Below are 12121 nucleotides of genomic sequence, written 5' to 3'. Positions count from 1 at the left end.
ACGCTCTTAAAACGCGCGACGCGTTGACGTGCCAAAGGGAGACGTGCTGAAGCGGTTGGACGTGCGAGGTCTTGACAACGCGCGTCTCTTCGTGAAGCGATAAGAGTGCGAAGCGAGTTATCCGAGTTGGAAAACGCGGTGATGGCAAATAACGCGTTTTCTTCTTTTCTTTTCGTTCCGATTTAGCCGTTTGGTGGGGATATCATTTGTTAAAATTTACACTCCAATTTCTCTCGTAAACTGATATCGTTTCGGTAGGAAAACAGTGTTTCCTTCAATTATGAGATATTTTGCCATTGGTTTATTTATTTATTATTTTCACAGTTCGAGAATTTGTGTTAAATTTAATACATTTCGCACATTCTAAACGATCCACTCAAATTTTTGTGTTAATTTAATATAAGATGAATATGTTAGAAAGTAACATAAATATTATGTAAAAAAATTTGCACAAAAAACGTAACTGACACAATTTGTAAGCGATAGCTTTTTATTAAAATTAATATTTATAATGTATTAAATTAATACATGTTTCAATAAATTTAATATTTATAATACGTTAAATTAAAAAACTCATTTTATTAATTTATTTACGTTTTAGGAAACATTATTTTTATGTTATTTGTTCATTTACTCATAAATTGTATTATTTTAACACTAAAAAAGTTGAATATCACTTCAATAAAAAATATTTAAATAACATAATCACATTCTGCCAAATTAACATTCGGATATATTAAAAATTCAACACAAAATTATAACAAAGATTTAAGTGGATCATTTCTAAAACAAATACAAAATATTTCTTACTAGGTGGTAGGTTCGAATATGATAGGTTATTGTTATTTATTATTGTTAGAATAATTTACTACATAGATTCGCGCTTCTTTTCAATCGCACGATACATATACACGGAACTATAATCCGAATGTAAAGCGTGGCATAGATGGTGCTTTTCAGAAATGAATATTGAAAGCTTGAGGATCTTGACGAGAATCTCTGTTAAAACATTAAATTGTTATAAAGTATTTTCTGGAAACCAGACGCGAGTAAAGTATTTTCAGGAAACGAGATGCGCGTAAACCACCGACGCGAGATATCAAATGTACATAATTCAGTCTTCGAGAAGCACCACTTGTCAAGATTTATGCTCGGACTCTTCAATCGCGGATTAAAAATAGCGATCGTTCTGGCAGAAAAGCAGTGAGTTTTCTTCCGCTATTCGACTAGCAAAGCAGTATCTTGCCGCTGGCAACATTTTATCCACGTAATCTAAAAACATATAGGTATGAATTTTCACACTTGCGTAAAAGCATAATTTTATTCTGATGTTATTACACCTTGTGTTAGTTAATTTTTTATACATATAATATCTTTTATATAATATATTTTTATATATCATTTTCAACAACTCATTATTTTATGTGTATTACAATAGAATAGAAAATAAAAGATTGCCACCTCTCTGTACTTCAATAGAGTGACAATCAATTTTCGGCAAGATAGTGAGATCTTCAGCAAGAAAGGTGGCAACCATTTACAACCTTTAAAAATCATTCTTTTTTTACTTATGACTTTGACTGTAATTTTCTTTTATGAAGTTAATTCATTTTTTGTAGATAAGGTAAAATTTACTTAACTGATTTATTTTATTAACTAAAAAAATTACGTTTTTGAATTGTGTTATTTTTTAAATAAGGGAGCAATATAAGGTATAAACTGTGTATAGTTTATATTGAGAGTACGATATAATCTATAATTTATATAAAGATGCTCAAAATATGTATTTTTGTTATATAATCTAATATATCATTACATATACATATAATATGTGTTAAAATTTAATAATATATAAAAGCGTTATAATTTATAATTTATGATTCATTGATATAACAAAATTAACAACTATATAGAAAATTGGAAAAATGTTCTAAATTAAAATGTTTTCAAATCATATAGTTTTAAGTCAATATATAACTACTTAGTAAAGCCAACATGTGAATTACATCTTCTTAGGTAATCTAATTAAATAGACTCAATACGAGATTATGCTGCGATAATGATTCTGAATTATCATTTAATTTGTTCCTTTTCAGCAGAGCTGGCGACCGTCACGAGAAGCGCGTCGTCGGACGACGGCGTGCCGGTGTCGGGGGTAGTCGCGAGACAGGCGGAACCGGGTATAGGGGTACCATTGGCAACCACCGTCGACGGCGGAGTCGGACAGCAGCATCGCACCAGCGGTGGTACTAGCTCGGCAGTCGGTGAGTGGAATTCATTGCCGGTACTGGTAGAACGTCTACGCGAGGCACTCGAGTTGTCCCTGGCAGCGGATTGCCGGCGAGGCATCGACGGGGTCGACGACCGATCCTGCGCGCGCCGTTCTATGGAACAGGTGCTTTTTGGCAGCGACGACGACGTATCCGTCTCAAAGAAGGACGAGCTCAAGTTTCTGGAAGATTTGCTGCTGTCGGATATCCAGACCGCGCTCTCCCGTTTGCGCGAGACGCTCGAACGCACGGACGTCGCGACGCTCACGAAGCACGGCGGGGTATCGGATCCCACTAGTAAGCTACATCTCTTGCGACTGGTATCGAGTTTACTGTCGCGGCTACAGGTGCCGGTGGAAGAGAAGGAATCGAGTAGCAGCGTGGGCGACAGGACGATCGACATCGTGGCACAGAACGGCGGTGCGTTGCCCGGACGAAGACGGCGGCCTGTTAGACACACCATCGGCGTTTCCACCGAAGAGATCGCACGCGCGAGGAGACAGCTGGAGGAGAGCAGCGCGGACCTAGCGAGATTGAATGACCAGGTATTCCAAATCGAACGACCTAAACCATTGCTGTCTACGTCGCGTAACGTGACGAGCGGCGAAAGACCACACGTGGAGGAGATCCACGACAAATACACGAAGGACGTGATTAATCAACGTCAGTCGTTGCGTGACAGAAATAAAGATACGAGTGAATATCGGCCATTGATTCCGCCACCGGTTGGTTACGTGGATCGGCCAGCAGTCGCACTTAGAACGACAGATGAGTCGAATACGCGGCAGATTCAACATCGGGACAGCGTCAACGGTTACCAGGAGAAAGTGAGCGACGACGAGGAAACCGCGATTAAGAGAGCGAGCGAGGAGCGGAGTCAGGTGACGAAACTTGCAGCGGCACTTCGGCAACGCGCAGAACTGATCAGCGCCAGTAAATGCAATAACGGCAGCAACAAGTTTGCAGCGAAAAAGTCGAAAATCAAGCGCGCCAATACCATCGACATACCGAGCTACCTGAAGTTACAGGCCGACAGTCTTGGTTACGACAATTCTGGTTGCGTAGTGCTGCGACGTCCCATCAACGTGGGCGATAAGATTACTACGAACGCGTCAAATCTTGGCGTGCCATCGTTCCACCCGAGAACGGAGAATGATAAGAAGTTTCTGGCGTTGATCAACCGGAACAACGAGACGCAGACAACGTACAACGCTGCACCTGCCTTTGTTAAATCCTTCGGCTATACCAAGGCGACAGACATGTCGGCGAAAGAGAACTGGAACAGCCGATTTTCGAATATCAAGACTGCTTTCGATAAGCCTTCGTCTACGAACGATATCGACAAGTTGTCACCAAGACTGCAAAATACCATAAAACGCTTCCCAAATACTCCTCAAACGTCTCCTCAGATTCCGGTGAACAAGAAGATGCCGACTAGTGGCAGCACGACAAACAACAGCTTACCGTTTGCAAACGTGAACGTGCCGCAACTGGACGCGGGCTTCAGACACGCGCCTTCATCGCTGTTTCGGAAAATCGAGAAGCCGTGTACACCAAAGTCTCCGCTTGGTCATCACTGGCAAAGGGACAACGCACTACCGCCCGGAAACTCCTTGCGCGAGAAAGCCAAGATATTCGATCGAAACGGTAATCAATCTCATCCGCCGTCGTTAAACGTGAACGAGAATACCCAGAAATCCGCTTTTCCTCGACCACCATGGATCGAGCACGACAAAAATGAGAACAAATCGAATAAGATGGTCACCGAGAACGGACGGCTCGATTATCGATTATTCTGCAAGCAGTTTGCACCTTTTATCGGCAAGAACACCGCCCCGGAAGCTAAAGGCATCGAGGATTCTCGCAGACGCAACGAACACTCGAACGCACATCGCAAGAATTTGGCGCCATTGAACGAGAAGCTCGGCGTGGTGGATGGGAAAATTTCCTTCAGAATGTTCCCCGAGAAAGGACCGCAGGTCCAATGTCGCCCAAACGAATCACATCGCACGATTGAGGAATCGGTTCGAGACAAATTTGATTTTCATAACGAAAAAAATGTCTTTGAACCACTAGCCACAGTGCGCAATGATAAGGACTCAGTCGGAACCACATTCGCGGGCAACGCACCGATTGATGCGATGTTCAGAGGTAGCTCGTCTGTGGCCATACAGACTGGTATCGATGATGATGATCATCTTGAGGAGGCACGAGTGTTTCGAGTGACTCCTAAGGTCGCGAAAGGACCACCGTCTGCGTACAGTAATGCGTCTGTTCAAACTCACAACGAACCGGAAGTGGAAATCAAAGAACACTGGACGACTCCTCAATATAACGACGTTGTTCCAACATCAGACTTGAGTTATCATCCTACTGAGGATTCGAGTCACTTTGTTTTGGATCATAATCGAAATTATACCGCAACAACTGACACCTCTTCGAGAAACGAAACTCTGCCCTTAACAAACAAGAATAGCGATTTTATCAAGAAAGACATCATTTGCGTGCCATATTCGATGGAGAAGGTTCCTTTTTCAACGATTTCCGATCATCAATCGTCAGAACAGAACGAACTAGTCTTTCGAGCGAGTCCGCGATGTGAAAATTATTTCTCGCCTAAACCGACGATTAGAGATAATCAATCGCCAATGTATTCGACTTATATCCCATACGTTAAGTCTAATAAAGATCCGTTCGAGGATCAGACGCCAAGTGTGTCGCATGAGATCAACAAGGAAGATTTCCTGTGTACGAGTGACGGCGCTTTGCCAGAGGAACAGAATATTCAAAATCAGGATATCAGTGCGGACACTGGCGTCGTTACACGGTATACCTGTGCGATCGCGACTGTTGAATCTGAGGATATTCCAGCGACACGCGTCGACGGAACTAGACCGGAATCTGGAATGTCACCATCTGGAATATCCTCCTCCTCATCACCCTCACAGCTCTGGCCGTATCCCAAATCAACCAATAGCGAGACCGCTACGGCCGAAGACGAAATACGTCGACACAACTTGCTACAACAGAGCTTGGTCCGACAATTGCAAAACGAGCGAGTGATACTGAACGATTATCATGCACCTGTCATCAATCAGTCTAGAAATTTTAATCAGCCTAGTTTTCATCAATCTAACAGTTTTAACCAATCTCTGAGATTCCAACCGGTTGAAGTACCGAAAAGCCCGGAACCACCAAAAAGACCGGAACTGCCGAAAAAACCGGAACCACCGAAAAGATCAGAACTATCGAGGAAGTTGGAACCTTCGAGAAAGTTGGAACCTTTGAGAAAGTTGGAACCGTCGAGGAAGTTGGAACCGTCGAGAAAATTGGAACCACCAAGGAAATTGGAGACATCAAGAAGGTTGGAGCCTCCAGCGATTGTCACTGGTTTGCTATCAGTAGCACCATCCCCTGGATTCAGCGCGAAGAATCGGATTACCGCTCTCAGAGAACAATATGAGCAACCGGGCAGTCAATCGAAATCCATGCAAAAGGAACGTTCGCCAATCCCGAACGGCACGAGCGGCGCGATGGATTCCAGCGACGAGTATCTTGTGTCTTGCACCAACAGACCGTCCAGATCCATCGTCCTGTCGAAGTCTGAATCATGGCATCAGCTGGCACTCTCGAAGAGCCATCACGCTTCATCGCGTCCAGTACAGAGCAACTTACCGCCGCAATCTCTCGCTGGCACCGGGTCTTATCGTCCCAAACCACCCAAGCCAAAGTCACCATCGTCCTTTAAGATGAAAAAACAATACGAGGCATCCTCGTCCTTGGACAGCGTAAAAAAGATGGAGGATAAAATACGCAGGTATTTCGATAATCCAGCAAACGATGGTGCCACGGAGACGAAGGATTCCAAGGGTAGACGTTTTTCGTCGCGCGACTCGGTAAAAAAAGGTCTTGTTGGTCTATCCAGAAGTCGCACTATGCCAGGAATATACGAAGAAAACTTACGTCTGACCATCCCGGCAGTGCCACAGATTTCTGTGGCGAGCCTCAATACTGCTGACGTGGACAAAGTGTTTGATGACATCTTCGAAGAGGCCACCAGGACTGATGACCACTTCTGATCGATTGATCCTCATCGTCGTAAGATGTCGGCGTAATGTTCACTTGGGAGACTTGGTGACGGTAAAAGTGATGTCCGTTCGGGATTTTTGCGAGTAATTTTTCGAGAACCGACAATATTTCGTGCTGTGTTGAACACCGTGATAAGAATAACGATTCTACGATCATCATTAATCTCATTACAAATATGCAACATAATTGATTAATAACATGGATCGTTAAATTGTGATCTTGTCTACTTTAATTCGCATAGCCTGCCGTCAGCAGTTGTAATTCAGGACGCATCATTACGTACAGAGTCGGTTAATTCTAATCAGATTGTTTACATTAGAAGTTTGCATACAATTATTGTTGGTCACTTATTTTCGCAAGACTGTTTCTGTAAACATTAACTAAGATTTTGAGATTAACTGAGATTTAACTGTTATTTTACTTCCTTTCAAGTTGGCTTCAATTAGTGTTTTGAGAATAGCTTACAGTACTGTTAGAAAAAATCCAGTATTATTTATCTAACTGCATTTTGTATGAAATGCTACGTGTTTTAATCTACAAATTAATCATCTTTCATGGATAATCAAAAAGAAACTGAAAGCAGTTACGTTAATGAGTTTGAGATCTAATCTAATTTGCTGCACGTAATTCTCGCGATCGCTTAGATTGCTTTAGGTTTGAAATTTGTATCGAAAAGTACTAGAGAGAGAGCTCTCTTCGCACTATTAGAATAGATCTAACAGATCTGATTAGAAGCCGCACCTTTAAGAGACAAAAGCATTTTCACGACGCCATTCTCAACACGAAGCTACATAGTCCTTTGCAAAAGCAGCACGTTTCTTGCAACCACGGCGGAATTGGCCGATACATGGTCTTCGTCCATTACGAGAGACGGTAGTGCAGATAGATTCAAGGACCATTGTCACCGCCGGTATCCAACATCCCATCTCACTCTACGTTCTTCTCGCTCAAGATCATCACGTGAGCGCGAAAAGTCGAGCAACATGAAGCCACTTATGCGAAATCTGCTGTAACCAGCAAGAAATAAAGAACATCATGCAACGCATCAGTTACATCGCCGTTATTCTGCTCGATGCACGTAATCTAACTACGAGCTACAAAATCTACATATAAAACAGTCATACGCTTCACACGTGCGATGCTCATGACCCGCGCGTGCTCTTCCCCTTTCTCTCAACATTTTCTCTCAATATTTTTTCTTCTCTTTTTTTTTTATTTAAACCCAAGTCGCGAGCGCACATTCTCGCGGACGGAGTCGCTAAGAGGACCATGCCAATCCCCGAATAAAGCAGTGAGTCACAGCCCTTATTTTTGTTGATCCTTTTGTTACGCAGTGGCGTATACAGTTTGCACTGCTGCGAGTGTGTCTAAGAGTGCAATGTAATCGTAATGTACGCGCGCTGGTACAATTGCAGAGCATAGCGATGCTGTGGTGGCCTGAGTAACTCGATCAGCTCAGATCTCTCGAAAACATCCCCCGAAAATACGGGCGCTGATAAAAATCAAAGGCAATATTTTTCCGCCACTTAAGACGTAACTCCACGACGTGCAATATAGCAATTATAGCTGGATATTTCGCACTATTCGCGGAATGTATTACAAGTAGCCAAGTAGCCAATGTTACCGAAAATTTAATAGGATTTTTTATATTCGTGATATATATTGTAGTGTGCAATAATGAAAAATTAAAATAATTACAATTATATATTAAATATAATTATATATTAATTGAAAAATTAACATTTATCATCTTCTTTCTTTATACAAAGAATGTGAAAATTAAGCAGCTTTTTGGACGGATGTTTTTACACGGAGGACTTATGATATTGAGCTGACATGGGGACAATCTTATTATGAGCGTTGTAAACAAAATCAACAATTTTGACGCGTAGTTTTGCTTTGATATTTGAAACAGTCATTCAGCAAATTTGTGTGAAAAACATAATTGTTTCTCAGAAACAAACTAAAATAATAAACAGTAAAGGTCTTTATCAATGATAAAAAATTTACATTGACTTGTACATCCAACAAATCTAAACATAAAAAATTTCTGAGATTGATATAAACATTTTTAATGCTTCCTTTTTTATTTCTTTTTGTGTGGGTTCAATAGATCCACACAATTATAACCACATCAGCTCTAGAGAACTAAACGCGTCGCCTGATTGGCAAATATACCCTTACTTGCTGCCACACCTCGTGACGTCCTCGTGGAAGTACAAGCGCGTGCGTAATGTGTACACGCGCACGGACATACTTTTTCAATGCTCGTGCATGGAGGTGGTGTCGATCGATGTCGGTCGATCGACGAATTTAGCCTGTCCACTTTACAATCAAACTCGATCCAAAACGTTCCTTTTTCTGCAGGTTTGTCACTTCCTCGTTACTACCGAAAATTACTAGATACTTGAACAATTAATATCTGTACAGACACATGTATGTTCTTCGTGATCGCCATATCCTATTCTTTTTCATACTAAACTTTATTGAATTTGTTATTGAATTTGTTTGTAAGACAACTAATGCATGTCACGGGCACGCGACGAGAGTGATAGATGAACGATTCTGCTAGATCCAGACTTTCTAATAAATCGCACCTCTGACGCCTTTGTGACAAGATTCAGTTATAGACAATTAAAATAGATATAGAGAGACATTAACATTTCAGTCAGATCTAGTATGCATCTCAATATAAGTCTAACATGTTATGCTTTTTCAAAACATTTGTAGCTTTACAACGCCCTGTTCGTTTTTCAGCTCCGAAAAAGCCGCTGTCACCGTTCGCCAAGTTTCGTCAACTCGATAAACAAAATAGCGCCAGTTTGTCACCAAGGTGAGAATAGAAATTAAAACTGCATGATATGTAATTAAGGATTACTTTTTGACTGCTTTATAGAGAAATAGAGAAAGAAGAATCTAATTAATAGAGTAAAAAAAGACATCGCAAGAAAAGTGACACAAGTCAAAATTCTTTTGAATTTCGTATTATGTGCGCATTGTGTTCTAAATACATCAGGAAAAGTGATATAAGTTGAATTCAAATAGAAAGGAATTAAAAATAGGAAAAATCAAAATAGGAATAATTTTTAGGAGGGGTCTAACATAACACCATAACACAATTAACTCTTCTGTCGATGTATGGATAGTGGAAAAGTAAAAAATTATTCCTTGACAGAAGGGTTAATCATTACTTCTAAATTTGAAACTTGAAACAAGCAATTTGTGTTTAACTCCAGTTAACTCATTTTTAATACATTTAAATAATTAATTTTACAACACATAACTTGAACAACTTTATATTTTTAATTTGTGTAACTTTTCTGGTAGGGGGGGGGGGTGGAATATACTAATTTAGTGATTAATTCATATTCTTGCTGAGTGGTTCATTTTTTTGTCTCTGAATTGTTTATTTAGCCCTGTAAAATCACCGGCAACGGAATTTCGATTCAAATTTACCGAACCAACTGTACGAGATAACGCTGCACAAATTAAAGAGCGATTGCTGGCATGGTGCCGATCAAAAACCAAAGAATACGAAGTAAGTGCATCGTGTGCTGTGTAAAATAATATTGATCCGTTATTCGTGGATTCTTACGACATCTTTGATATCTATCAAGGGAAAGCGCGCTGCAGTTAATGAGCAATTGAATGAATTACGTAATATAAAAACTTCATTCTGTGTTTCAGAATGTACAGCTTGACAACTTCTCGACAAGCTGGAACAATGGTTTAGCATTCTGCGCGTTGATCCATCATTTTAGGCCGGATGCTTTCGACTACAATTCTCTACGTCCGGAGAATCGCAGGAAAAACTTCGAACTCGCTTTTACGAAGGCTGAGTAAGAGCTCCAAATTTTTCATTTCACATCGAGATGTTATAATTGTTCTTGTTTTCAGGAGTTTGTTAATTGATCATTTTTTTTTTTTTTCGAATATAGCCTTCTTTGCTTAATTGTGTTGAACATTTTTTTATTATTCACAAACCCAAGAAGTCTTCTTTCTTGCAGCGAAGTCGCTGGAATCGCGCCGTTACTTGACGTCGAGGACATGGTGATGATGCAACGGCCAGACTGGAAGTGCGTCTTCACGTACGTTCAATCCATCTATCGTCGCTTCAAGGATGAAGACTAGCAGCTATAGTTTATAAATCGCAACAGCAGCAACATATAATTCCACTTCATGCCAAGACATAGCAATGATCGCTACTCGTAGAACAGTCTTTTTTTACTTCACTTGTGGTTGGAAGAACAGTAGTCATTTCTCTTTTTATACATATACAATCAAATTGATGTTCCTGTAGCCACATATGAATCAAATTTGATAGTAAGCGTAGAATTTCAGACAATGTCTTATAACAATGATGATGATGGTGATGACAATACAACGGCAATAATGATGATGAGTCATTGAAATCAGTCTCACAACCGTGTGAGAAGCTATAATGCATTCGTACATAATATGTCTTATATTTTCATATCTCGTATATTTTCCTGGCACGCAGCCTTACTAACGTGTAACTTTCTACCGATGCTGATACAGCTAATAATTTCTATGAAAATATGTGGATAGCATTCACGTGTAAGCGAAACGCAGAATCGCTGCCAAGTGACATTAGCGTCGATGTTGTAAAACTAATTAAAATATCTTGAGAGTACCAAAGAGATTTCTCTAATAAATATGTGATATGAGAAATTTTCAGTTATTCTCCTTCATTATTCCCCTTATACCTTATTGAATTTTAAGTTTGAATTTTTGCGATTCAAAAATTCTCAAAATTGCAACATTTTAACATTTTTTTTTAGTATGCTATCTCTTATCTATTATAATTATATGCTGTCAATTTTTGGAATTAAATAGCAGGAAAGATTGGGGATTTTATATAAAATATCAACATTAGATAAAGTTACATGCCACTTTATCGAGCTGAGATATTTTCATTATTGCTTAATTCTCAGATAACATGGTACGTTACATGGTGGAATTAGACAGGTGACCCATTCCGGGAGTTGCGCAATGGCAGCCAATCAAATTTTGAGCTCATTTGCAGGAATTCAATATGGCCGACACTCTGTTGCAGTCAGCTGTATCAAGAGGAAATTATGCATATATCCCTCTAAAGATTTACAAGCAGCAGCTATTATTATGAATGAAGAATTCATTAAATTTCATGGCGACACTTTTAATTCAAATTGCTTCATTTTTGACAATTTAAGTACAATTGTCTGCAAAAAAGTTTCTTTTCCCAAGACGGTAATTGCTTGTTTTATACGAACGCGAACATATATATGCCTGCGTTGCATCAATAATTCAATAAAAGAAAAAAAATTGTGCAAAAAAAATATAAAAAAATGAAACATATGTGTAATAAAGAACTTATATAAGCTTCGTTATGTAGACTACTTTCCAAAATGTTTCATTCGAGGAAAACTTTACTCGATATAATATGTTACGTGTACTATATATTTCGAATAAAATTTTGTTAGAAGGGAACGTTTTGGAAAGTAGTCTACATAACTAATATTACAGAAAGAGAGAGATAAAGCTTATTTGTTATTTTATGGTTCTTTTATTGTACTGCCCAAGTGAAGAGCAGACTAAGGGCGCGTTCACATCTTGACGGAAAAGCAGAAAGCGGAAAAGCAGCAGCCAATCAGAACTCGCGCTGGTATTCGACAATTTCGGTTTTTTGTATTACTTACTATCAGCGCGAGTTGTAATTGGCTACTGCTTTTCCGCTTTCTGCTTTTCCGTCAAGGTGTGAA

The 12121-nt window shown here is 39.8% G+C and overlaps 2 protein-coding genes across 3 annotated transcripts in view; both read left to right on the top strand.

Annotated features, from left to right (window-relative positions):
- LOC108720774 (uncharacterized) overlaps positions 1-6576 on the top strand; it is a 15425-nt gene extending 8849 nt beyond the window's left edge. For both annotated transcript variants that reach the window (XM_018444941.1, XM_018444942.1), the window contains exon 4: positions 2097-6576. In XM_018444941.1, coding sequence (XP_018300443.1) covers positions 2097-6349 — 4253 coding nt within the window. In that variant the 3' untranslated portion in view covers positions 6350-6576. The remainder of the gene's footprint in view (positions 1-2096) is intronic.
- Positions 6577-8123: 1547 nt separating this feature from the next.
- Positions 8124-10609, top strand: LOC108720775 (smoothelin-like protein 2). The gene is made up of 5 exons (XM_018444943.1): positions 8124-8726; positions 9117-9192; positions 9774-9897; positions 10047-10198; positions 10367-10609. Exons 1-5 carry the CDS (start codon positions 8624-8626, stop codon positions 10488-10490), a joined length of 579 nt encoding a protein of 192 aa, XP_018300445.1. The 5' UTR covers positions 8124-8623; the 3' UTR covers positions 10491-10609.
- The last annotated feature ends 1512 nt before the right edge of the window (positions 10610-12121 follow it).

The sequence above is a fragment of the Mycetomoellerius zeteki genome, unplaced genomic scaffold (genome assembly GCF_001594055.1).
Source record: "Mycetomoellerius zeteki isolate Tzet28-1 unplaced genomic scaffold, Tzet1.0 scaffold155, whole genome shotgun sequence".
In the NCBI taxonomy this organism is placed as follows: Eukaryota; Metazoa; Arthropoda; class Insecta; order Hymenoptera; family Formicidae; genus Mycetomoellerius; species Mycetomoellerius zeteki.
Note: the sequence above shows the minus strand (reverse complement) of the source record. Positions and strands in the feature narration are given on the sequence as shown.

Bases quoted from the DNA above. Each gene is read 5' to 3' on its own strand.
- LOC108720775 (XM_018444943.1), top strand. From the start codon at position 8,624: ATGCTCGTGCATGGAGGTGGTGTCGATCGATGTCGGTCGATCGACGAA. The intron at 9,898-10,046 runs GTAAGTGCATCG...TCTGTGTTTCAG, and splicing joins CAAAAACCAAAGAATACGAA to AATGTACAGCTTGACAACTT. The intron at 10,199-10,366 runs GTAAGAGCTCCA...TCTTTCTTGCAG, and splicing joins CTCGCTTTTACGAAGGCTGA to CGAAGTCGCTGGAATCGCGC.